The 26,702-nt window shown below is 45.3% G+C and overlaps 1 protein-coding gene across 2 annotated transcripts in view; it reads right to left on the reverse strand.

The window, feature by feature from the left end:
• The window catches only part of CLCN4 (chloride channel, voltage-sensitive 4), an 80,729-nt gene that overhangs the window by 39,337 nt on the left and 14,690 nt on the right, over positions 1–26,702 (reverse strand). The window contains exons 3-6 of one of the 2 annotated variants that reach the window (XM_011950900.1): positions 13,981–14,135; positions 11,582–11,681; positions 3,872–4,059; positions 889–1,011 (exon numbers count right to left, since the gene is read on the reverse strand). In XM_011950900.1, the coding sequence (XP_011806290.1) occupies positions 889–1,011; positions 3,872–4,059; positions 11,582–11,681; positions 13,981–14,124 (555 nt within the window). In that variant the 5' untranslated portion in view covers positions 14,125–14,135. The remainder of the gene's footprint in view (positions 1–888; positions 1,012–3,871; positions 4,060–11,581; positions 11,682–13,980; positions 14,136–26,702) is intronic. The other variant, XM_011950901.1, reaches the window with a different exon arrangement.

Genomic DNA, 26,702 nt, shown 5'->3' on the forward strand with positions numbered 1-26,702 from the left:
CTGAGGCAGGAGAATGGCGTAAACCCGGGAGGCGGAGCTTGCAGTGAGCTGAAGTCTGGCCACTGCACTCCAGCCTGGGCGACAAAGCGAGACTCCGTCTCAAAAAATAAATAAATAAATAAAATAAAATAAAATAAAATTACTTCTGGCTAAAATTTCCACCATCTGGGCTTTTCGGGAATCAGCTCAATTATCATGATTCTGCCCATTAGGTCCTCATAGGTTTCAAGTTTGGTCTCAGGCACTCCCTTAATCAGTGAGGTCACTTTCCTCATACTTTGGTTACATGAAAGCGCTGAAAACTATTTATAAAAACTCTAAATTCACGGGGGTACGTTCACAGTGCATGTACTAAGGCGGCATTCAGGTTTTTAAAAGATTGCTATTAGCTTGCCACCAGAAGAGCAAAATGTGGCAAGAGAGGTTTCATCATCAGTGAACTTTCACAGCAACAAACCTCCGCTATTGTCTCTCACATTACATCACAGACACACTGATGAGTTAGTACAGCACGTTTATGTGTGTGGTTAATGAACTCTGATTCCACAGGCTTTAAGAGTTATGCCTGGTTTACAAAGACAAGGCTTTTATCATCTGAGAAGAAATAGCACAGAAATCTTGAAGATAGTGTATAAATCCTAAAGTCAGAACGCTGGGTTCAACTCACAGCTTACCAGCTTGGTTACCTGGGGCAAGTTACTTAACCTCTCTGTGCTTTAGTTTCGTCAACTATCAAATGCAGAATAATAGTACTTATCTCATAGTCTTATTGTGAAGCTTAATGAGTTAGTAGAAGTAAAATGCTTGGAACTGTGCTTGGCACGACAGTGCTACAGAAGAATTTGCTATTCGTATTATTGGTACAAAAAAAATTCAGCCAGGACTCACCTCTGGTATGCCAGAGCCACAGGCATATGGTGCAAATACACGCACCAGGGAGACAGCCAAAAATGCAAACAGCAGCGCCCACAGGATGTACATTAAGTAATTCAGAATGTAAGCACTGGCACCCTAGACAACAGACACAAAACAAAAAAGGAAACATTAGCCACAGCTGACCTGAGCAACAGACTCAGCCCCTCCTCATCTGTCTTCACAACAAGAGCTTTGACGGGATTGGGCAGGTTTGGTCCCCATCCTGTATAAACCAAAAGGCCAGCGTAGGTTTATCAGCTGTTGCTATTGCTACAGTCAGCACACACAAACAGAGCAGCAGGTGTTTCTCTGGGAGCTGTTTACACGCGCCTTCTACAGGGGGAAGGCTTAGCAGTAATGGAAACTGTGGATGATGCTTAGTTTTAATCACCACTTGCATAGAGTTAATCAAAGGTGTGACGCGGAAAATCCTGCCTCCAAGACCCTGGCAGATTAGTTTTTTCTTGTCTGTGGTGGCTTGGTCTCTCTTAGCTTTCATTAAGGCCACACCCAACCACAGCAAGCACCCGCACTGCCAATGAATACGGGTCAGGCCTGTATTTTAGAATACTGCTACTCAAGGTGGGGTCCGTGGTCCAGCCACATCAGCAGCTTATGAGACATGCAGACTCTCAGGCCTCACCCCAGAACTGCTGAACCAGACACCAGCCGGCTGGGGCCCAGATAAATGTGTTTTAACAAGCCCTCCGGGAGGTTCTACGCACACCAACGTTTGACAGGCACTATCAGAGAAGAAAAACATGATCACTTTCAGAATAATTCATTGAACAATTTATTCCAAATTATCTGATGTATGGAGAAAGTTTTCTGAACCAAACACAAAACACACAGTCTGGGGTCCTATGCATGAAGGGCCTGGTCTGCTAGGTACAGACCACACTCTCTAGCCCTCAGCTTCGTGCCACCATCTGGATTACTTAAGTAAGGGGGGCAGGAAAGAGAGGTCACCTACACGTCAGGCCATGGACAGCCACATGTGTGCCTATTAAATGCAAAAACACGTTCCAGGAGACCACTCTGGCCTTTACGAGCACATCTATTCACACCCTATGTGGTAAGAAATCGGACTAAGAAATACCTTTCACCCACTCAAATATATATTTTTTGGGAGGCTAAAAATAACTCTCACTCTTACTAAAGGTAATTCTTTGAATCAAAGTATAAATCTTAAAAACAGTTGAAAAGATGGATGGCCGTATTTCCCCAAAACACACATTGCAAGTAGGAGAGAAGAATAAAAATGTGGCACACAGCCAATTCTGTCTGCCTGCTCCCATCAACCCAAGTAGAGAATTTCTTTTTGGAAGTAATGGAGAGCACTGAGAACGTGTGAGATTTCAAGATCCCTGTCTACTTCTGAGATTTGAAGGAATTAATTTTCAATTCCACTGAGAAAGAGGTTTCGTAAAAATGGCAAAGTGAATTCCAAATGTCTTCAGCTGTGGTAAGTCAGTCAGGCAAAAAAAAAAAAAAAAAGGTGGGGAAGGGAGGAGATCCATAAATAGATTACATGTATCTTGCAAGATTAGTTCTAGCTTGAGAGATCCTCACATTACCCCTGATGTGAAGCTTGGCAACCTGGTTCCCCCTCACATGGCTTTCTGATCCTTCAATAACCCATAGTCATGGTGGTAACCACTGAAATGGGTTAGAAGTTAACTCTTTCCTGAACTAAGATTTTAATAAAGATCCGAAGCACTAAATGCTATGGGTCTGTGGCTCACCACTATTATCTCCTGTGCCTAGGGCATTCTCTTTACAGAAGGCCCAGAACATCCTTTATAATGTGGTCATAAAATGCAATAGAAGATGACTGAAAGCACAATGAGATGCCACTTCATAACCACTAGGATGGCTATAATCAAAAACATATAATAGCAAGTGTTGACAGGAAGGTGGACAAATTGGAAGTCTCATACACTGCTGGTGGGAATGTAAAATGGTACAGCCACTTTGGAAAACAGTCTGGCAGCTGCTCCAAAGGCTAAACATACAGTAACCATCTGACCCAGCAACTCCACTCTCAGATATGTACTCGAGAGAAATGAAACATATGTCTCTACAAAAACCTGTACAGAAATGTTCGTAGCAACATCACTCATCATAGCCAAAAAGCAAAAGCAACCAACAAATGGACAAATAAAATGTGGTCCATTCATACAACAGAATATTATTCGGCCATAAAAAAAGAATGAAAGTAATGGTTCATGCTACAATAGGAAGAAACCTGGAAACATGATGCTAGGTGGAAGAAGCCAGACACAAAGTCCACACATTGTACGATTTCATTTACATGAAACGTCCAGAAGAGGCAAATCTAGAGAGACAAAAGGTAGATTAGTGGTTGCTCAGAGCTGGCAGGTTGGGGGACATGGGACTGACTGCTAATGGAGACAGAGTTTTGGAAAGGATGACGAAAATTTCTAAAATTAGATTGTGGTAATGGCTGCAAATCTGAATATACTACAAGCATTAAATCATACACTTTAAATGGGTGAACAATATGAACTGTGAATTTCTCACTAAAGCTGTTTTTTTCAAAGGATAACTTAAAAAGCTACGCTCTTCTCAATTAGAAGATATAAAAGTCAGCCTTATTTCTTCAGCATGATCAGCAAACCACTTTCGGTAAGAAAAAATAAGCCAAATATAACAAAATAAAGCCAAATATGAGGCTTAAAGTATATATACTTTAATATATAATGCATATATATATATGCATTGTGCACATGAAACAGTGGGGAAGGGTTTTACAAGTGAAGTTTGAGTGGTAGCATTAGAGCTAGAAAAAGCCAGTCATCCTAGTGTTAAGCCAAGAACTTCAGAGCAGGCACCTGAAGGTGAAATCACAGACATTCACAAATCTCCCAGCAGCATTCCCAAGCACGTGTGGAATGGCAGGGGTCCCCAGCCAGGACCCTGCCCAAATACCCACCTCTGACTGATTCACCAGCAGCTCCGACCATTTCTGCCACAGGGGACATTTGTCTCTGTCCTCAAAAGTGGTCTCATTAGAAGTCCAGCAACACTGCTCATGGCTATACCAGAAAGCAGACAGGCAGACCCCCTCCTTCAGGTCCGTCATCCAGTCCACGGCGAGATCGATGACCCCAGCCAAGGTGCCTGGAAGAACACGAGCCACAAAGAGGAATCGCCCCATGATGCAACAAGAATGAGACCAGGTACAACACGGCGGCCAGGCAGGGGCACATCAGCAATGATGGCTGAGATTCCAGAGCAGGCAATAAACTTGCAATGGGGCTGTCACTTACATAGGAAGCTTCTTTCATTAACCTTGCAGCACTTGAACATTTATGGTATGGGCAAGGCAGCACAAGCCCAATGAGAAAAACAAAGGGCTCAGTAGCTTAAATTGGGTAGGAGAGAGAGACAAGCAACTTCCGCAATTCTTCCCTTTCCAAGTTTTTGACATTGGGTATTTATACCGTAAAAGACAGAACTCCCTTAGTGGCTTCTGGGGCAGGATCCTAGAATCACGCACATTAATATTTCTCAGGGAAACATGATAATTCCGACAAAATGGACTCATAACAACTACGATGGCCTCACATCATGAATGAGTAAGGTTTTGCCACCAAATGAGAACCAAACTCAGGAAAATCCTGTTTATTAAAACTCTCCACGTTATTTAAATTATAAAGAATTAAGGGTCTATAAAACTAAATACTTTAAAAGCCAATAGAAATGGGAGAAAATAGAACGTGCAGTTGAATGGATAACAAAAGGCGGCCTTGGGTCTCTTTCCAGAATAATGCATTCTCATCTCTCACAAAGGCAGAGAATGCTTTCAAGCATCTTCATTTTTCAGCCTTTTCACTGCATCGTTAATACAGGATCGGTTCTGCATCCACATCCTCACCAAAAGCATCCACACCTGGCATCAGCGCTCACCCCTCCCTTCTCTTCTCCTAGTGTTGCATCAGATGCCGCCCACCTCAGCTCTACATCTCCTTTCTCCTTGGGGCCTCATTCTTCCCATTCCCTCTTTCTTTCTCCTGTATCTTCAACCTCTTCCTCTCCTTGCCATCAGCATTTAAACATTAAAAAAAAAAAAAAAAAAACCCTCCCTGGTTCCACTTTCCCCTCTAGTCACCATCCAATCTCTTTCCTTCCCTTGGCCCAGTCCATCCCCTCAATCTATGAGGAGATTCCCATGCAGGCAGCTAAGGCAATGGCCTTAGCTCATTCCTCTAGAACAGGATCCACAAACTACAGCCCACAGGCCAAATCTGGACCACAGCCTGTTTTTGTAAATAAAGTTTTATTGGAGCACAGCCACACCATTCAAGTACATGCACTCTGTGGCTGCCTTCATGCTACAGTGGCAGAACTGAAGAGCTGAGACAGAAACCACATGGGCCACAAACCTGAAAATATTGGCTCTCTGGCCCCTTGCAGAAAAAGTTTGCTGATTCCAGTTCCAGAGCTCTCAGCATCATCTGACTCTGCTAACCACTCCACCCTTCCAGAAACACCTCTTACCTTGGCTTCCACATCATGCTCTCCTGCTTTCCTCCTCGCTCTCTGGTTTGTTCTGCCTCCTAGGATCTTTCTGACTCCTCCACCCAACTTCTAAAAGGCCATTTCCTCAAAGCTTCACCCTAAACCCTTTTCTCTTTTTACACTATGCTCTCAACCCTGGCAACCTTATTCACATCCTTCTATTTACCATTAGGTAAAAATGTACATCTCAAGCTATGCTTTTCCAAGCACATAGAGCCCACTGCCTATTACGGAGCCAATCACTACATAGCCCAGCCGTCAGCTTCCAATGCCCACAGCAAACATCACCAATCAATAATAGCACATTCTATTGGATTCCCCTTCACAATTCTTTTGACACACCCATGACAGACATCACTAATCGTGACACACACTTGCGGACTTACCTTCCCAAATCTTTGTAGCAGAGCCCTAGGCAGTCAAAGCCAATGAATGAGCATTGTTAAAGAACACAAGTCTATTTGCCTTCTTGAGTCTACTAGGTATCTCCACTTCAACCCACCGCCATCCAACACTGAACTGAAGCATCCTCCTCCCAGCCTCAGCTTTGTCCCAGCTGGGAGAGGAACCCACCATCCAGGCACACTACTGTGCAAACTAGAAAACTGGGAAAGCAACCCCCTTCCAGGCAATCCCCATATCCCAGCAGCTCCACCTCTGAAATCTCTCTTGAATCACTGCACTTACCCCATCCCCACTCCGGCTGTCTTTCAGATCACCGTGTTGAAGTCATTGCTGGCTGGACTGCTGCAGGAGCCTCCTCTCTGGTCTCTGGCCTCAGTCCTGCCCCATTCATGGCTTCTCCACACTGTGGTCAACAGGCTTTCCAAATGCCAGACTGACCCATGCCACTCCCCTATGGAAAGCCCTGCCATGGTTACCCATTATTCTTGGGAGAACACCGAAATCCTCAACAGGTCACCCACCCTGACAGCTGGCCCCTCAGATCTCTCCAGCTTCATCTCTTTCCCTCACTAACTCCCCACACCCTGCCCACTCCATGTTTCTGGAATGTGCTGTGCTCTCCTCTCTGCACCATCTCAGCAAGCACTGCCCTCCCCTCCCGTCCGTCAGATTCCTACTTACCATCCAGATTCCAGCATTTATATCACCTCCTTTGGGAAGTCTTTCCTGACTTCCTAAGTCTGGGTTAGGTGTACTTCCCTGGCATTCCTGTGGCTGCCTGTCCTTCCTCGTCACCACACCTCTCACATGCTGATATCACAATTAGCTCTCTATTTCTCTGTGTGTGTGTGTGCATGTGTGCATGCGTGTGTGTGTGTGTGTACTTCCACTAGTCTATAAGTGGTGGGTTAAAAAGGTTTCATTGTCTGGTTTTCATACCACAGTGGGGGTCATGCCTGGCATCCAGACCCTGTGTCCACTCTAAGTGGTCAAGGACCCTATCTGTCTTGTCCGTTGTTATATCCATGTCAGGTGCATAGTTGGCACTATATATCCATGTTAAATAAAAGATTGCAATAAATAAATGAATGAAAAGATCAGAAAACTCAGGTCCATTCATTCATTCAAGGGATAGTTATTGAACATGTACCTACTACATGCCAGTTACTCGTCCATATCTTGGGAATACGGCAGTGAAAAGAGTAAACCCAAGTCCCTGCCTTTGTGGAACTGTACCTGGGACAGGACACTGGACAAAATAAGTATATTAAAGGCTCTGTTAAAAGGTATAAGGGCCAGGTGCAGTGGCTTATGCCAGTAGTCCCAGCACTTTGGAAGGACAAGGTGGACAAATCATTTGAGGCCAGGAGTTCAGGACCAGCCTGAACAGCATGACAAGATCCTATCTCTACAAAAAACAAACAAACAAACAAACAAAAAAAACAAAAAAAAAAAACCCACACACACACAAATTAACCAGATATGGTGGCACGCACCTATAGTCCCAGCTACTCAGGAGTCTGAGGCAGGTGGATTGCTCAAGCCCGGTTTGTAATGAACCATGATCGTGCCAGAACCAGACCATGTCTCAAAAAAACCAAAAAGGTGGTAAGTACTAGAGAGAAAATATAGTGCACTACAAAGGTACAATGCCTCGGAAAACAGTCTCACGGTTCCTCAAAAAGTTAAACACAGAGTTACCATTTGACCAACCAATTCTATTCCTAGGCATATATGCAAGAGAAATGAAAACATCCATGCACACAAACACTTGTATAAAAATGTTCATAGCAGCATTATTCAAAATAGCCACAAAGTAGAAACAACTCAAATATCCATCAATGGGTAAGTGGATAAACAACACGTGATCTATCCATACAATGGAATTGTACTTGGCAGTGAAAAGGAATACAGTACAGACACATGCTACAACATGGACAAACTTTGAACATATTATGCTGAGTGGAAGAAGTTAATCACAAAGACCACATATTGTATGATTCCATTTATATGAAATGCCCAGAATAGGCAAATCCATAGAGATAGAAAGCAGGTTAACAGTGGACTTAGGGCTGGAAGGAGGATGGTTGGGGAGCAGGCACTTGATAGCTAAAGGGTATAATTGTTCTTTTGGGGATGATAAAATTATTCTAAAATTGGCCATGGTGATGGTTGTACAACTCTGTGATACATTAAAAACCACTGAATTGTATACTTTAAATGGGTGAATTGTATGGTATGTGAGTTATATTTCAATAAGGCTTTACATACATACATATATACACTCATACAGCAGGTGAGGGGGGTGAGGCTTAGAGAGGGAGGGATGTAATTTTATTGTTTTTTAAATTTTAAATATCAGACAGGTTTGAAATTTTTAAACATGCAATTCAATAATGAAATGCTTGATTCCAAATATAAAATATATATATAATTAGTCTCATTAAGTTAGAGATATCATTAGCTATTTCCTGATTTATTCTTTCATTTTAAAATGGACACATAACATTGTATGTTTTAATCGTGTGCAACATGTTTTGAAGTACATATACTTCATTTTAAAATGGACACATAACATTGTATGTTTTAATCACGTACAACATGATGTTTTGAAGTACATATACCTTGTGAAATTGTGAAAACTATTTCCTGATTTAAAGTTGGAAACTGAAACCCAGTGAAAAGAAATCCTACATGCTCAAAGTATTTTCTCCAGATCATGAAATCCTGGATGCAAGCTTGGTTCCGCTTAATGCTAGTTTGCAGAGTCAGCTAAGTAAACACTGCCCCCTAGCAACAGCACGCCAGAACCATAATATTTAGTATTTCATGAGGTCTTTCCACAGGGTCCGGTAATGTCAAATTTAGAACTATCCATAGTTCTTCGTTTTTCCATAAAACAAAGGCAGAGGGCTCATTATCTTGATTTTTTAACTTTTTAAAACTGACACATAATAATTGTGTATATCAATGTCATGTTTTGATCTATGTATACATTATAGAAAGACTTGATCGAGCTAATTAAAGATTCGATCATGCCGTTATTTTAATGACAAAAACCACAATTACCTTCGCACCAACCAAATCACCTCCCTAGTTTATTTTTGTGGTGAGATTATGAAAGTCTACTCTTTCAGCAGTTTTGAAATATACATGATTATTAACTGTGGTCACCATGCAATGCGACAGCTCACTAAAGCTTATTCCTCCAGTCTAACTGAAACTTAAACTCTCTGATCAACCTCTCTTTTCCCCTCCTGTCCCCACCCCTCCCTCTAGGAGCCACCTTTGTACTCTGTTTCTATGACATTGGTTTTTTTTTTAGACTCCACATATAAGTGACATTGTGCAGTATTTGAAGAAGGTGAAGAAGATGGGAGGGTCCTGTGCAGATATCCAGGAGCAAACGCGATGAACACCCCAAGTTTCATCATTATTCATTCATTCACAACCCCTCTAACTGCACACCCAATCTTCCTTGCTGATTCTGGTGCTGACTGCGCTTCAGCAGGCCTCAGCTTTCTTTCGTGGTCCAACAGTGACACCTAGCGGTGACTTCTGATAAGCATCTGCGGAGATGCCGCGGGCCTACCCATGAGGGGAGTCCGAAGACAGTAGCCAGTGAGGGGGCAGCCAGCCAGGCAGTGAAACCCCGGGTCCTCTCCACTGTTAGTCCAGCGAGGAAGGGGGAAGTGAGTGGGACATGGCTCTCTGGCTGTCCCTTCAAAGTGCATCCAAATCAAAAGAACCCTGTAGCCCCTTCATTTTCAGCATCACCCCATTCTCACCCTCCCATGTATTCCCTGGCTGATGTGCCCACGGGCTCTCCTTTGGCCAGCGGTGCTCATCCCTGGCTGCACGTTGCAATCATGGAGGGGCGGGGCAGGCTGTATTCAAGCCAGAGGTCCTCTCCAGAGATACTGTTGAAGTGAAGCCCGTGCAGCAGCATACTGTTTTTAATTCCCCCTCGTGAAAGAGCTGATGGAAATCAAGTGGATAATAAAGCCAGCTGCTCAAAATCAGATTAAAGTCAGCCCAATTGGGCTCCTAAGTCAGTCAATAAATCTAAGCTGTGCCATTATCAGAACATTTATTCCTATTCTGAGTTTCTTCATTTACCCTATTTATTTCTCCTTCCTACGAGTCAAGAAAAATGACACACTGTAAGGTTTTATCAATCTACTCTAAATAAGGACATCAAAATTCATAGCAAACTCCCACCTGGCCCACCTTCAAAGGCTTTCACAGAAGTAGTCAGGCAAAATTGGTCGTCCGATACCTTGTGACAGTGAAGTCTAATTTCCTGCCCTGGCTGCTGCCAGTACATGACGGGAAATGCCACTGGGAAAGGAAAGACAGGCTTGGAGAAATGGACAGACAGCATCCGTGACTAGTAGGAAAGGGCTCCCCCTCCGAGCATTCCTCTTAGCTCTTTATGGGATGCTGAGGCAGGTGAGGAAGGTAGAGCCCTTCCCTGGAAACCAAGCCCCTCCCACGATGATCTAGGGAATAAACCAAGATCACCTGGAAACTGAAAGCCCCTGGAATCACAAAACTTATCTGTGCCCCATTCGTGTTCTGTCCTTCTTAGACCACTTACTACATATATTCTGCCTGTGTTATAGTCAATTCCCTGATCTGTTTTCTAACCATAACTATTATGTTGTTATATGCAGGGGATTTTTATTAAGGAAACCTCTTCATCGTGCCAAATATTTTATTCTTAGACATTAACCTTCACAATCTCCTAAAAGGACATAAGTTTTAGGAAACAACTTCCAGGAAGGGCTGGTGCATTTGATATTAAAAAGATGGGTTTCCCCTCCAGATAACATCCATTTACTCTGGAAACATCTACTGCTCACAAACATGGTGTTGGGATTCTAAAAAGGAAAGATGCAGAGTCCCCGAGGGTCAGGTTGATGGAGGCCCCTGGGCCTGCCTCAGCTCCCATGGGTATCTAGCGTGGTGCTGACTGTTGCAGGATGTTTCCAGTTCATCCCAGAGCCTACCAGTAGTAGCAAAAGGCAATCTCATATGACGTTTTGTTATTGAAGATAATACAGTCCCTGATTTTGTTGCCATCTACATAATCGAGAACAACCAAATATAAAATGCGTGCTTGGCTGGGCTCAGTGGCTCACACCTGTAATCCCAACACTTTGGCTGAGGCAGGAGGATGACTTGAGCCCAGGAGTTTGAGACCAGCCTGAGCAACATAGTGAGACCCCATCTCGATGAAAAAATAACAAAAATTAGCTGAGTATAGTGGCGTATGCCTGTGGTCCTGGCTACTCAGGAGGCTGAGGTGGGAGGATCGCTCAATCCTGGCAGGCGGAGGCTGCAGTGAACTGGCATCATGCCACTGCCCTCCAGCCTGGGAAACGGAACAAGACCATTTCCAAAAAAATGTGTGTTTTCAGTCAAATCCAGTATAGTAAGAAAACTGTGCTCTGTGTGGAAAGGCCACCAGCTCTATCATCACAGCTCTCCAGATGTCTGTACCTGAGCTCATGCCTTGGGCATGCCTTATTGATGATGGATTTTAGGTTAAATATACAGTCATGCATTTTGCCCTTAGATATTTCAAGTAATACATCCCTCCCACGGGGGTAAAAGCAACACATGCCATATTCCAAATCTCCCAGAGGGTTCGTGTTTTGAGGTTTCGGCCTCTGCAGCTTCCCACGGGAGTGCCATATGCCCATCCACGTACCCGCCAGCAGGCCAATGAGCAGCATCACCACCCATCCTGACCAGGCATCCAGCAGACTCTTGATGAACTCCCATATGGACTCCTTGCTCTTGCTGGTGATCTAGAACAAAGCAGATACAGTAGCTGATCTGAATGCATTTTCAAATTCATGCTTTTTTCCTTGAAACTATTTCCTCAGGAAACAGGGTAATTAAGAAAATAAAATGAATGTCATCAAGCAGCTAAATTCCTACTGACGTGATTCTTTCAGTTACATGCCGCAATGGTAAGATGAGCTTTCTAGTTCATAGAGCTATAAAGATGCCACAATAGTCTCCAAAGAATTTGAGCACACACACAAAGAATTCCCTTAATTAAAAAACATACTAAATGTGATTTGATCTTTGATCATTTAAAAGCCATGCTGAAGGGGGACGTTGGTTCGGTGTCTCCATTCTGAATATGCGTTACTATCTTAACTTACATTGCTAAGTTTCATTAAAAAGCCTCTTCAACACAGGGTTCATCTCCTCCTTTTGTTTTCAAGGTTAAATTTTAGCAGCATGAACTTAGAATTAGCTGGTACAGATCACGTTTGCCATAGCAGATGAACGTAGCTATACACACCTCCCTGTGCTAACAGAATCATATGCTCCTCTGAGATCATCATTCCCTCACAGCCTTTTAGAGCAACGGTGGGCAAATGTTTTCTGTAAAGGACAAGAGAGTAAATATTTTGGGCTCTGTGGGCCAAATGGTCTCTGTTGCAACTCCTCAACCCTGCCACTATAGCACAAAAGGAGCCATAAAAATACAGAAATGGATGGGCATTGCTGAGTTCCAATAAAACTTTATTTACAAAACGAGGTGCCAGCTGGCTTTGGCCCATGGGCCACAGTCTGCTGAGTTGTGCTCTAAAGGGAAGGCTGCCTCGACCTCACATTCTTGCACTCTAGAGCCAACAGGCTGCAACATCCTCATGACTGAGTCTGGCTCCCTACACATTCCCCTCCTCCTTTCGTGCCAGCCCTCGTGAGGTCACACTGTCCATGTCACTCCTCACCCTCATCTGAAACAGCTCTCCCCTCACCGCCAGGCCCCATGCCGCTGGCTTGCCTCCTACCTGACCTCTCCATAGAGGGTGACCTTGTGAGCAGGCCCCTACACAACACCCTCTCCATTCACAGGAGACTGCTCTTGGCGGGCTCCCCTCTTGTCACGGGCTCTCCATCTGCCTCCCCTGGACCTGGTAACTCTGGGCACCGCCTCCTCCCTTTTCTCTCTGCACACCCAGGCCACTGTGGCTGCTTCTAAAGCTTCAGCCTCCACTTGCACACAGGGACATCATTCTTCCCCTGGCCCTTCCTTCACCCCTGAACCACAGAGTTCTCGCCACCTGCGATCACCCGTCTGTAGCACAGCTCAAACCAACGCATCTACACAGAACTCACTGGCCTCCCCAGCAGTCTGCCAGTCCCCCCTTGCTTCCTCTAGGCCTCAAAGGCATCATCCTCTTCAGGCCACAGCCTGGTGTTCTGTGACCCCACTCCCCTCCTGGACCCAGTACTTCCCCTGAATCCTGTCCGTGGCGCCTCAGAATACCTCTCAATCCTGATCCCCTCTCTCCACCTGCACATCACTGCCTTCAGTCTCCTGAACTCATTTCCAAGCTTCCTGTTTCTCCCTTTGCAGTGTATCTTTATTATCTTCTGTGGCTTTCAGCATGAAATACAAACTCCTCTCCACCGCCAGCATGGCCGTTCCCCCACATGGCCCTGCTGCCTCCATTTCCACACTCATCCCTATCCCTCCCCCTGCAGGAATAGTCAACCAGATCCTCGGAGCTCCCTGAATTGCCCAGATACACCACATTCTTTAAGACTTAAAAAAGGGGGGCATTCCTGATGTTGAGAATTCTTGCCCTTTCTCTGCCTAGCAAAATCTTAGTCATCCAAGACCGAACTGAAATGTTACCCTTGCTGAAAAACCCTTCCCTAACCGAACCTAAATGATCCCACAGCACTTGACAGATAACCATTGTGGTTCATTAAAATATATACTGATTGCCAACTAGACACCAGGCACTGTCATATGTGCTTTCATATACACATAATCTCATTTCCTCTTCAGGCATAATTGCTTCCATCTTCATGGATGAGAAACAGAGTCCAGAAATGGCACCTGCAAAGTCCCCTGCCTCTCCTCCACACCACATTCCCTCCATATGACACATCGTCCTGCCCAAAGCTCCTGCTAGTACAATGATCTGCGAATATATTTGCTCCTCCCACTGGCTCTTTTCCTCTTTAGACCCCAACCCAGCACATGACACACACGTGGACCTAAGCTGCAGCTCAGTAACTTTTGAATGAAAGCATGGCTTAGCCATTTGCAGTGTGTCCTTTCAGAATGCCACTTACCTTCCTGTGTCTGTCAGTGTCCCGTGACTTTTCCCTTAGCCAGTCGATGGTGTGGAAGTCCTCATATGTCCCCACGTCAGGGAACGGCTCATCGAGGAAATCCATCAGGTTTCCAGAGCCACTCATCGCTCCCGCATTGACCATGCTAATTACACCTGGGCAAGAAAACCAGTCATTAAAGATGTGAGCAGGACATGCCACGGACATGACAGAAGAATAGTCCATGTACCCTATTTTCTTATATAAGAAAAATTTTTTCAGCACAGGCATCTGTGCTGTAATGAAATATACACACAGTCAATTCCCATCATTTGTGGAGGTTATGCTCCATAATGTCACCTCAAACACTGAATTACTGAATACTACTACTGTTCCCAAGATAATACACGGTTAGGTTCCTGCAAAATCTTTGGTCACATTTTCATCAAACAATCAAGCTGTACCTTGTTTATGTACTCTGTTTAAAGACACTCTATTTAATAGATATTGTTGAGTTATTAACATTGACCTCACAGCCAGCAACATTATCACTCATGCCTGAACGAGGCTTCTCCATAAAACATGTCACAGCCCTCTTACGCTCAGGAACACCAGACAGCTTCCCAGCACTGCATTGCAGGGCCATTTTAAACGCAAAATTACCAACAAAAAAAGCACAAAACTGTGAAAAACATGGCACTAAATGGAACACGAAAAGGACCCTTGTTGACAGGAGGAGAGTGGAAGCAGTAAGGCAGAGCATCACCCTCTCAGACCTCAGCGAGGAACGGGCACTGCTGACACTTTTTGTCGCTCTACACACACACATATCTATGAACAACCTCGAAAGCTCCATGAGTATTGATCTGGGGGCTACACATACATTTTAGCCAGTAGGCAAATTTGCAAATATGGAATCTGCAAATGAGGTTCAATTATATACATTCCTAGAAAACCTCACATTCTGCAAAAGCAAGGTGTCCATATGACAGGGCTGGAGGGGCAAATAGGGTTTAAATGAAAATAATGGTAATCAAACCAAGAATTGGTTCCCATGGGAGACAAAGTGGACCACTCAGGCAGGCAGCCTATGTGAATGTCATCATGGATATTCAAAGTGTACTCCAATGGCACAGTGAAAATGCTGGCAAGACTTTAATGAGCTGGTGGGAGCCCAGGCAATCTGCAGATGGCAGGAGCCCTCTGTGTGAGTGGGGCCACCCTGGAGCTGGACAAGGGAGGTGGGACAACCTGCCACGAGCCAGGAGCCATGAGAAGCTGGTGGCACACTGCCCTGGACAGGAAGCTCCAGGACAGATGCTCATTTTTAATGTCTTAAAATGCAGTCAAAAGGGCTCCTGCGGCCAGGGCAGTAGCACAGGTGAATGTGTCTTCCTTTCCTGTCCAAGATAATAATTCCACTCCCACTATTCCAGCTCCTCTCACCTGGAAAACAATCGCGAGTGAACCAACATCATCTCCCATATTCTCCCACCATCAGAGCCTGATCTACAGATTGCACAGGAGCTCATTTCAGCTGCAGAAAATGCTTTGCAGTGGGACCAAGGCTCACCACCAGTTAGCAGAGAAAAGAATAAACTCTTACAGAGACAAGAGGTTGGAATATGCACTAAATAAGAATTACTTTGGCAAAGAGCATGGAAATTTGAATTATAGGATGAGGACCACAAAAGTGCTGGAATAGATGGTTAAACATTTGAAGGGTGGTTATAAAACATTTGAGTACAGGCTTCTCTCATGTATTTATATATCTGGAGGACTCAACCACGACCCGATGAAACTGCATTTTAATCAAATTGAAGAGTCACTATGGGCAAAATAGGGTAATCACCTTACAAGCAATAAAGTGGTCACAGTGATTGATTTATTGATCATCAGTGCAACTCGGCTGCTTTAAAACTTTAAAAGTTTGAGGTTTGAGCCATGCCAAGTTGAAAACAATACCCCCTGATGAGTGCCCAGGGAAGAATCACATTGCATAAGTCAGTAGCAACCAATGATATTAGGAAGAGAATAAAATTAGAAAGCAAAGATTTCATTCTCATTTATACATAAACAAGATGAAAATAACCTTCTAATATATGTGGTAAAGAAAATCTCTGATGGGAAAAACAAGACGACAGGCTGTTGACCCTCCAAGAGAGTGCTTGTCAGAAAAACCCAGCCAGCAGATAGAATCGCAGGGACTTGGACAGTCTATTCAAAAGGAGTTGATGCTACCTAAAATTTAACTACATCTCTAGTCAAACAACTACTTCAGGCAATAACACCTGAAACAAAAAGTCACTGTAGAGAAGAATCATATCTTTAAACTTTGATGGAACATGTAGTGGTCCTGAGGAAAATAAACAGGCTCTGATCTGCAGAGCCTCAGAGGACTTCCCTGGGGACTCAGAAGGAGGTGGTGGTGTCTATTGTGAGGTTGGGGTTAAAAGATCATCTAGGGGCCAGGCACAGTGGCTGGCGCCTGTAATCCCAGCACTTTGGGAGGCCAAGGCAGGTGGGTCACCTGAGGTCAGGAGTTCAAGACCAGCCTGGCCAACATGGTGAAACCCTGTCGCCACTAAAAATACAAAAATTAGCCAGGCGTGGTGGCAGGTGCCTGTAGTCCCAGCTACTCAGCAGGCTGAGGCAGGAGAATCACTCGACCTGGGAGGTGGACGTTACAGTGAGCCAAGATTACACCACCGCACTCCAGCATGGGCGACAGAGCAAGACTCCATCTCAAAGGGAAAACAAAAGAAATCATCTAGGTCCAGCCGACCACAGATTTATGTGTCAGTCCAGCCAAGATCAGCCAACTTCAGCCCAATCCAACCATGCAGCCAACCTGTAGATTTGTGAAAATAGTGAATGGTTGTTGCTTTTAAGCCATTGAGTCCTTTGAAGGAGTTGTTAATCAGCAGCATGATAATAATGGGTTAATAGGTAGAATGAACTTGAGCTCTGAGGGAGAGAAAGGAAGACAGGTCAGGTTAGCTGGGGCAATGCAGACCAACTCTGGGGAGGACTGGAGCAGCCATAGATGACAGTACCAATAGTGAGAGGGTGGAGTAGAATTTGCCCCAGTTCAGGCTGCAGGTATCCTGCTTGACAAGAGAACATCTCTCCTACACAACCATTATTTCCCTCCAAAGGGACTGTGGAAGGAATGCAGGACACCTATATCTTGTAACCAATGCCTAAAGGCAATAAAGTGTCAGTAGGTTTGGTCTCCAAGCATGAAGACCCCAAGAAGTCAGGCTCAAGTTCTTCAACAGCAGATCCTGTCCAGTAAAACTCACTTCACTCAGGACTCAACGAAGACAAGCATGTATTAATACAATAGTATTAATGATGTCATTTACAGCTCTGATGTTAAAAGCGACTCTGCATGGGTCAGCTCGCCCTCAGAACAGGGATCTTTAACACTCAAAGGAAACCTGGACTTTTTATGGTTGGGTGTTAGCAATAATACAACAGGTTCTAGAAGATGAAAGAAAGCAGGAAATCACCCAGATCTAGATCTAGAAGGACAGATTCTAAGTAGAATCAAGGCTTGGCTGAATATAAAAATGCCACCCTAGGTGAATCATGGTTATCCATGTTTGACCAAAAATGTCAGGCAGAAACCCGTATCTTTGAATGTGCTTTTCTCTTCTACCCTGAACCTTCTCCTCTGCCTTGAAAGCTCCTATTCACATTGCAGAACCCTGTTTTGTTTCACCCTATCCGTGGAACTTGCATTAATTTCCCCAGACATAGTTGGAGCATCCTCTTTAGCCATCCCAAAGGATTCTTTCTTTTCTTTCTTTTCTCTTTTCTTTTCTTTCTTCCTTCTTTCCTTCCTTCTTTCTTTCTTTTTTTTTTTTTTTTTTCAGGGTCTCACTCTGTCACCCAGGGTAGAGTGCAGTGGCGCAATCACAGCTCAACACAGCCTCAACTTCCCAGACTCAAGCCATCCTCCTGCCTCAGCCTCTTGAGTAGATGGGACCACAGATGCATGCCACTACACCAGCTAATTTTTTTTATTATTTGTAAAGACAGGGTCTCGCTATGTTGCTCAGGCTGGTCTCAAACTCCTGGGCTCAAACAATCTTCCTACCTCAACCTCCCAAAATGCTGGGATTACAGGTGTGAGCCAATGCACGCAGCCCATCATATCTTTATCTATCATGGTACTGGGGTCTCATTGGACTCAGCAAGACCATCCTCACCCAGGGTCTTTCACAAGGTCTTAGTCAGACAGGGGTTGGGGCTGGCATCATCTGAAGGCTTGTTCACTCACACATCTGGTGCCTGGGCAAAGAGACTCAGCAGCTGGAGACTAAAACAGCTGGGGTTCCCAGGCCTCTCTCTCTTTCCATGTGGCATCCCCATGTGGTCTCTTCAGCTGTGACTTTGGATGGCAGTATTTCCTTTCTTTTCTTTCTTTCTTTCTTTCTTCATTTTTTATTTTTTGAGATGGAGTTTCACTCTTGTTGCCCAGGCTGGAGTGCAACGGCGTGATCTCGGCTCACCGCAACCTCTGCCTCCCGGGTTCAAGTTATTCTCCTGCCTCAGTCTCCCAAGTAGCTGGGATTACAGGCATGCGCCACCCCGCCCAGCTAATTTTGTATTTTTAGTAGAGACGGGGTTTTCCATGTCTCTACTACCTGTAGGTTGCTTTTTATGTATAGTTCTTAATCTCTGGTCAGGCTGGTCTCGAACTCCCGACCTCAGGTGATCCGCCTGCCTTGGCATCCCAAAGTGCTAAGATTACAGGCGTGAGCCATTGTGCCCGGCCGGGTGGCAGTATTTCTTATCCTGAGGCTCTGGGCCCCAAAGCAAGTGTGTTAAGAGAGAGAGACCATGCAGAAGCGGTATCACCTTGCGTGGCCCAGCCTCAGAAGTCAGGTACCATCCCTTTTGTCACTTGCTCTTCATTGAGGCAGTCACAAAATCCCACCCAGGCTTAAGGGGAGAGGAAGTAGACTCCACCTCTTGATGGGGAAATGGCAAAGTTCTAGATGAGCATTCAGAAATCAGAGGTATTATTGTGGCTACTTTTTAAAAACACACAACCAACCACCCAACTTACAAAACTTCTTGACAAATACAGAAAAGTATCAAGAAAAAAATAAGGATTACCTGTCATCATGCCCTTGATAACTCCCAGAACCTGTTGGTATGTTTTCTTCGTAGATTTATTTTAAAACAAAATGGCAGTATGAGATACTTGGATCTTCAATATTTTACTTTGTCCCTTTATATTCAGATGTTCACCACAAGAGAGGCAGCATCACATGCACACTGGTTAAAACACAGACTCCAGAACGGCACTGTGTGGGTTCAGATACCACGTCTGCCGCTTACTACCCGTGTGACCTTACGCAAGTTGCTGGACCTTTCTTACTGTGCCTCAGTCTCCCCCATCTATGAAGTAGGAATTGCAGCACTACCTGCCTCAGGGTGCTGTGAAGAAGACGGAATGAGCTGACATTTGTAAAGCAATTTGTGCCTGGCATGTGGTTAGTGCTTCATAAATGTTTGTTAAAATGAAAATCATGTTTCATGGAAACATCCCTTCCTTACCCCCCTGCATGTCACCTCATTTCGATCTGCTCACTCCTCTGCTGTCTGTAGCTGATAGAGGGGACCCGATGGACTCCAGTTCTGCTCAGGGAGATTGTGGTGGTCCAACTGAGTTTCTGGGGGATTTTCTGTGGGCTTCCACTTACCAAGAATCAGTGAGGCCACTAAAACATGAATCTATGTCTGACATTTGAAATACCTTTTCCTAAAACCTCCTCAAAGCATTTATTTTGAGGAGACTGTTTAGACTGTTTTCTTTCAAATCTGAAATACCTCTATTAAAAGTGGCAAGACCACTAACCAAAAGACTTGTATGACTCCCAAGTCTGGGTGTGTGACCACAGCTGACCCTCACTGCCCCTCTCTTGAAAGCCAGGACCCTGGGATGCTCCCTCCCCTGCCCCTTCACCCCAGTACGTGGCACAGGGAATGAAACTTAGCACCAGCCCCTTTCGCCCTCGCAGGGACAAGCAAACATTTTGTCATTAATTAAAACTATTTGTCTCTGCCGCAGATAATGTTTAGGCCTGGGACTTTACAGAAAGTTCAGAGTTATCTTCACTGCCAGCTGTGATTATCTGTCATTACAGAGCAGAAAATCCTAAGAAATATACTCTTCAGTGTCAGCAAAATGAAAACTTTGAGATCCTCTGGGTGGTCATCTCACACCCTCAAAAGGGATCCTCTCAAAAGTTATCACAATATTTGCAACCATTATGGCCCTTAACACCTAGAAGTGGGGACCAAGAAGTTCAATTCAGAAGAGATTAAGAACTATACATAAAAAGCAACCTACAGGTAAGCAGTGAAGTCTTTTTAAATTTGTTTTGTTTTGTTTTGTTTTTGTTGTTTTTTGTTCGTGTGTTTGTTTTTTACTGCTCCATTTCTTTGGCTGTGAAGCAATGAAGTCTTGGAGGAAAAAGCAAGGAGTGGAGAGCCCAGGCTCAGCTATGAAAATGGGCCCCAGTGGCTACTAAAAAGATTCCCATTTCTCTCCCATCAGACCAAAGGAAAATAGACATCAGGAAAATGGGGGTGAAGTCAGGTATAATCACAGGAAAAGTCCAGGAAGCAAGTTATCTAGGATATTTTAGTTTACCCTGTTTTTCTGAGAACTACAGTTTTAGTAAACAAAAGTAGTAAAATTAACATGCCCATGGCAGCTACATTCTAGAAACTGCTCTGTGCTACTCAACTGGCTTGGATCTAGGGGAAGGGTCTGGATTACCTGGAGGAAGTCAGGCATTCCCCCTGTCTGTCAACTTTCAAGATATCTGCATTGGGAGGAGTAGCAGGAAGAATGGACGAGGTGCCTGTCACCTTGAGACCTTTTCCTACTGACGTGTACAGATACACACAGGTCTGTAGCAGCAATCTCTTACAGCATTTTTTTTCTTACAGTATTTTTAAAGAGGTAATTCACATACCATAAAATGTACTCTTTTAAAGTGTACAATTCAGTGGTTTTCAGGAAATTCACAAGGCTATCCAATCATCACCACTATCCAATTCCAGAACATTTTCATCCCCCTAAAAGTGACCCCCTACCCATTAGCAATCACTTCCTTCTCCCAGCCTAGGTAGCCACTAACGTACTTTCCATCCTATGGGTTTGCCTATTCTGGACACTTCATATAAGTGGAATCATGCAGTATGTAGCCTCTTGCATCTGGCTTCTTCCACCAAGCATAATGCTTTCAAGGTTCATCCAGGCTGTGGTGCGTATCAGTGCTTCACCCCTTTTTATTTATTGCTGAATAAGATTCCATTGTGTGGCTGTATCACATTTTGTTTATCCACTCATCAGCTGACGGCCATTTGGGTTGTTTCTACTTTTGGGCTATTATGAACAAGGCTGTTAGGAACATCTGTGTACAAGTCTTTGCATGGACATATGTTTTCATTTCTCTTGGGTATATGCCCAGGAGTGGATTGCTGGGTCAGATGGGAACTCTGTTTAACCTTCTGAGGAGCTGCCAGACTGAAATCACTTTTCTTGAGTAAGCTTTGTATTGAAGTAAATATCTATTCGTAAAATGCAAAAATCATAAATGAACAACTCCACACATTTTCACAAAGGGAACTCACCCATGTATGGAGTGCTCAGATCAAGGGACGAAACATGACCAGCCCCTAGACACCACTTCAAGCCCCCGCTAGTCCCTGACCCACCCCTAAGGGTAACCACTATCCCGACCCTCACACTATAGATTACTGTTGCCTGCTTCTGAACTTTAAAGAAATGAAATCTTTTTTTCCAGCTTCTTTCATTCTATATTATGTTGCAAAATCTACCCATGTTGTTCAGTGTAACTATCTGTTCATTCTTTTCGCCCTGTAACAGGGGCCATCAAACTTTTTCTGTTAAGGGCCAGGGAGTAAATATTTGAAGCTTTCGAGGCCATGTAGTCTCTGTCGAGACTACTCACCTCCACCGTTGTCATTGGAAAGCAGCCAGAGACCATAGACACATTAATGCCTGGTGCTATGTTTCAATAAAACTTTATTCACAGACACTGAAATATGAATTCTATATCATCTTCGTGTGTTGCAAAATATTTTTTTTTTTGGCTTTTTCTCATCCATATAAAAATGCAAAAATCGTTCTTAGCTCATAAGCTGTTCGAAAGCAGGCGGTGAGCTGGAGTTGGCCCACAGGATCACGAACTTGGCCGACTCCTGTTCCACAGTATTTGACTGAGGAATCAGCCCCAATGTAGTTATCCATTCTACTGCGGCTGACACCTGGCTGATTTCCCATTTGGAGCCATTACGCTTCGTGCTGCCATCAGTATTTACACCACCCAAAAAACAATGTGGTTGAAGTCCTTCCACCTGTTCCCTCTGTCCTCTGCCCGGCAGTGGCCAGGTGCCACAGAACCTGCCAATGTTTATGCCAGTATTCCCCTCCCGAATCAGACCATGTCAGATTATTTGCCAACTTGCTCTATTACCTAATCCCCAGATGACTTGGACAGATGGAACGGAAAGTCATAACTCAGATTAAAAGATTAAAAGTCTCCAACCAGCAAGGAAGGCCACCCTAGGGGCGAGTCCCGGCAGGGTCCCCTGCCAGCGTGGGCAGGGTAGAAACTGCTCCTAAAACCACCTCTGGCTCCCATGAGCCTCTCCCACAAGCTGTTCCTGCCCCTTGCTCCTTCCTGTTTCCTCACAGTAACTTAACTGATAGGGGTTTGCAAATCTTTCCCAGAAAGGGCCAGATGGGAAATCTTTTCAGCTTTGCAGGCCATATAGTCTCCATTGCGATTACTGGACTGTGCCATTGTAGAGCAGAGCAGCCACAGACAATATGGAAATGAAGGGATGTGGTTGCCTGCCAATAACACTTTATTTACAAAAACAGGAACAGGCTGGATCTGGCCTGCAGGCTGTACTTTGCCGGCCCCTGCTTTGCACCATGGGTGTTTATTGGGCATCTGCTACCTGCCAGGCTGCTGTCTGAGTCACCAGAGCTACCAGCACATTTGCAGCCCTCACCTCCCAACAAAACCCAGCAAATAAATCATTGTGACCCATGGGGACAAGTATAATATAAAGATAAGTGTACACAGTCATTCCCCTTAGGATTATTTAAGGGAAGGAATGAGTTTCCAGAAACCCAACAATGCAACTAAAGGATGTCACTGTCAACATCTCAACCTTAAAGCTTTGGGAAAATAAAAATGAGTTCCTATTAGACACACACACACGGGGTGGGGGCAGGGAGAGACAGAGAGGGGTTTCTGTGAGATCCTACAATCAGAAAAGTTTCTCCAAGTAATTAGTGATCTGAACGTTTCAAGATTCCAGGTGCCCTGGCTCATGAATAAAAATATGATCATACCATAGCACTAACAAAATGTTCAAGACCATCACAATTACCTGTAGTGTTCACATGACACCATGAAAAGCATAGAACACAAGAGAAATTCTAGAACACACAGCCAGAGGAGAGGGCCCAAGAACATCAAGTTCAGAGACAGGCCATGGTCAGATGGCAGCTAAAAATAAACATCTCGAAATCTTCATTTCTTACAGATTTTCCAGGAGCTCCAAGGACTCATCACGAGCAGCCTTTACCGAGTTGCTTTTCTTCCAACCTTGTGGATTATGAGAGGTGCTGGGCTCAGTGGCTGCTGGCTGCTGGCTGCCAGCTCCTTGGTGCTGGGGGCCCCTAGTCTCAGAGGGGATTTCACTGCAGCCCAAGATGACTGCTGGTTCAGCTCCTGCTGGTCCAACAAGCCTGTGTGAGGAATGTTTCCCCCTTTTTCCATCTCCTCCAACCTGTAACTCCTATCTCGTCAGAAAGAGAAGGCAGTACAACTCTCCCAAGCCTACCAGTCCTCACCTGCCATCCTCCCTGTGGCCTTCAGACCCTTAGCTGGAGCTCCTACCCAGGTCACCACAACCTCCTAACTGCCCAGCCCACCGCTCCAGCTCTGCCCAAGTAATGCCAAGGTAATTCCCTCTCTGACCCATAGCCGTTCCTCTGTCACCTTCAATGGCTTCTCATCTACCTACCCTTTGACTCAAGCACTTCCCAAGGTATGCTTGCAATGAGTAACTCTTAAACACAGAATGCAGAGCAAAAGAATCCGGATGCATCCAAATACGCTGTGTGATCCCGTTTACATCATGTGCAAAAACGGGCAGAAGTAAATTACAAAGCTCAGGAACCAGAATTCATTGGTAAATCTACAAAGAAAAGTAGAAATGTAAACACAATAGAAGTCAGGAGAGTATTTTGAGGGGCAGGGAGGAGAGGGGACTGGGCAGGGGACAAAAGATGACAGCAGCAACAGTCTTTCCTGACTTGAGCAGAGGCATGATGACACGGTGTTCCTTTTACAATTTGTTCAGCTATATGGCAGTGTAGGGCAGCCTGGAGGGTAGGAAGAACTCAAGGGGGTGACAGAAAGGAAGGGCTGACAGCAGGGCACAGGGTGGGGGGAATTAGGGAGCAACTGGGCTCCGCAGGTTGCCATGCGTGTCACCAGCCCTGCTGAGCTGCAGTCTGCTCACCTGTAAAATGGGCTAACAAGACCACCCTCCTATGATGGTCCTGAAGATTGTTTATAAAATGCCTGACCTGGAACAGGGCCCAGCTGTTAATTGCCACACAACAGATATTTGCTAAATGAGCTTGTTATTGGGTGAAAGCTCAGCAGAGGACTTGGGTCCGTAAAGGGGTGCTACAGTGGTCCAAAGTAGCCATTTGTGCCTCCCTCAGAACTCGCCCAGTCTTCTTCAATTGCTAACAAAGCTGGCCCCTGGTCCCGGGTGTGGCACACAACCCAATCTGGCCAATGACAGTGCTCCAACTACCAGGCACAATGACTGGCTATGGGGATGAGCATGGGACCCATGCAGGGCCGCACAAATGGACGAGGAGGAGAAAGGAAGTCTCTCTTTCCAGGGCAGTGGCTAACTTGGAGCCACCAACCCTACCAAGGGTCTATGGTGGGAGGGAATGAGGCCAGAGGCAGACACCAAAGTGTCCCCTGGAGACCATTCTTCCCCCAGGGAACGCTTGACAATGCCTGGAGACATTCTTGGTTGTCACCTCTGGGGAGGGGGATTGCTATGGCATGAAGTGGGTAGAGGCCAGAGATGCTGCTCAACGTCCTAAATGCACAGGACAGTCCCCACAGAGAAGAATGATCTAGCGCCAAATGACCACAGTGGCAGGTTGAGACAGCTAGAGAACAAACAAGCCAGAGACCCAGACAGACGCCTTCCAGTTCCTGAGCTCAGGCTCCCTACATTCCAGCAGATTGCCTGGGTTTCTTTCCCAGCTTACGTCACCTAGACCAGTGCTTCTCATATGACAATACACATGCGCATCCCCTGGGCTTCTGGTTAAACTGCAGGTGCTGATTCAGCAGGTCTGGGGCAAGGCTGAGGCTCGAATTTCTCACAAGCTCCCGCCCCGCAGAGGCACTTTGGAGAATGGCGAGGAGGTAACAAAGAAAGAAAAGAGACTGGGCTGACTTCAGAAATCGGGGAGCCAGGGGCAGAGGACAGAGAAAGAGCCACACAGGGAGGAGATTAAGCAGTCACGTGCCTGGGAGGCTGGGGAAGAAGAATTCCAGAAAGGTACTGCCAGGGAGCCCCACGATTCCCAGCCCAGGGTGCGCAGCAAAACCACGCGGGAGCATTCAGAAAGCCCAAGGAGCAGCACCCGCCCAGAGTCATTAAACTGGGCTCCCTGGGGCAGCGCCCTGGCATCAGCATTTTTAAAAGCTCCCCAGGTGCTGCCAACGTGCGGCCTCCGATGAGATCTGACTCCGGCCTGGATGAGCCATGCATCCCTTAGGGTCTTATTAAACGGCAGATTCTGATCCTGGAGAGCTGGGGTGTGGCCCAAGACTGCATTTGAGACTCCGAATTTCTAAGGCACTCCCAAGCGATGCCTGAGACCACCACATGAGGCTCTAGGAAGATTGGTTTCATCTGGCGGCTGGCAGGGTCTTGGAGATGTCTGAGAAGGGAGGGGAAGAGGGCAGTCTTGCAGTTAGTTGCCTTTGAAGAATGTCGCCAGGCTGCAAGGCCTGCATTACCGTGATCATCATCAGACTGTGTCATTTCACTCCTTCCTGCTCCAGCTTCAAAGCTTCCCCACAAGCGCCTCCTCCGGGGGCGGCCAGGCCAGCCAGTCTCCTGCTCCTCAAATAACATAAACATGCTTAAGAAATGCAATCCAACGCAAATAGCCATCTTCAAATTATACAACAGAGCACTGTTCTCTTAATTTACTTGTGTGGAAGGAGGGAAAAAAATGTTCTGGCATGAATGTTTGAGGCTATAGCAAACATTTGTTTATCTGCCTATTCACGCTGCTCAGAACTGAAAGATTAGAAATGGAAGTTTAAAATACAGCAAATGTAACAGGATTTTCTGCCCCCACAATGCTCACATACACACACACACACGCACACATGCTCTCTCTCTCTCTCTCTCTCTCTCTCTCACACACACACACTTTCCCATTCCTCCAATGAGCAGACACAGGAAGGAGACATCTACCTAAGGAGGTTAGAGGGAAGCCTTGACCTCTTCATTCAGTTACAATAGTACCACACGACCCCAGGCACATGAACTACCCTATACACATGGCTCTGTTGTCCCCATCCAATTTCTAGAATAACTACTGTATCTGATGCTGCCAG

Source organism: Colobus angolensis, unplaced genomic scaffold (assembly GCF_000951035.1).
Source record: "Colobus angolensis palliatus isolate OR3802 unplaced genomic scaffold, Cang.pa_1.0 Scaffold310, whole genome shotgun sequence".
In the NCBI taxonomy this organism is placed as follows: Eukaryota; Metazoa; Chordata; class Mammalia; order Primates; family Cercopithecidae; genus Colobus; species Colobus angolensis.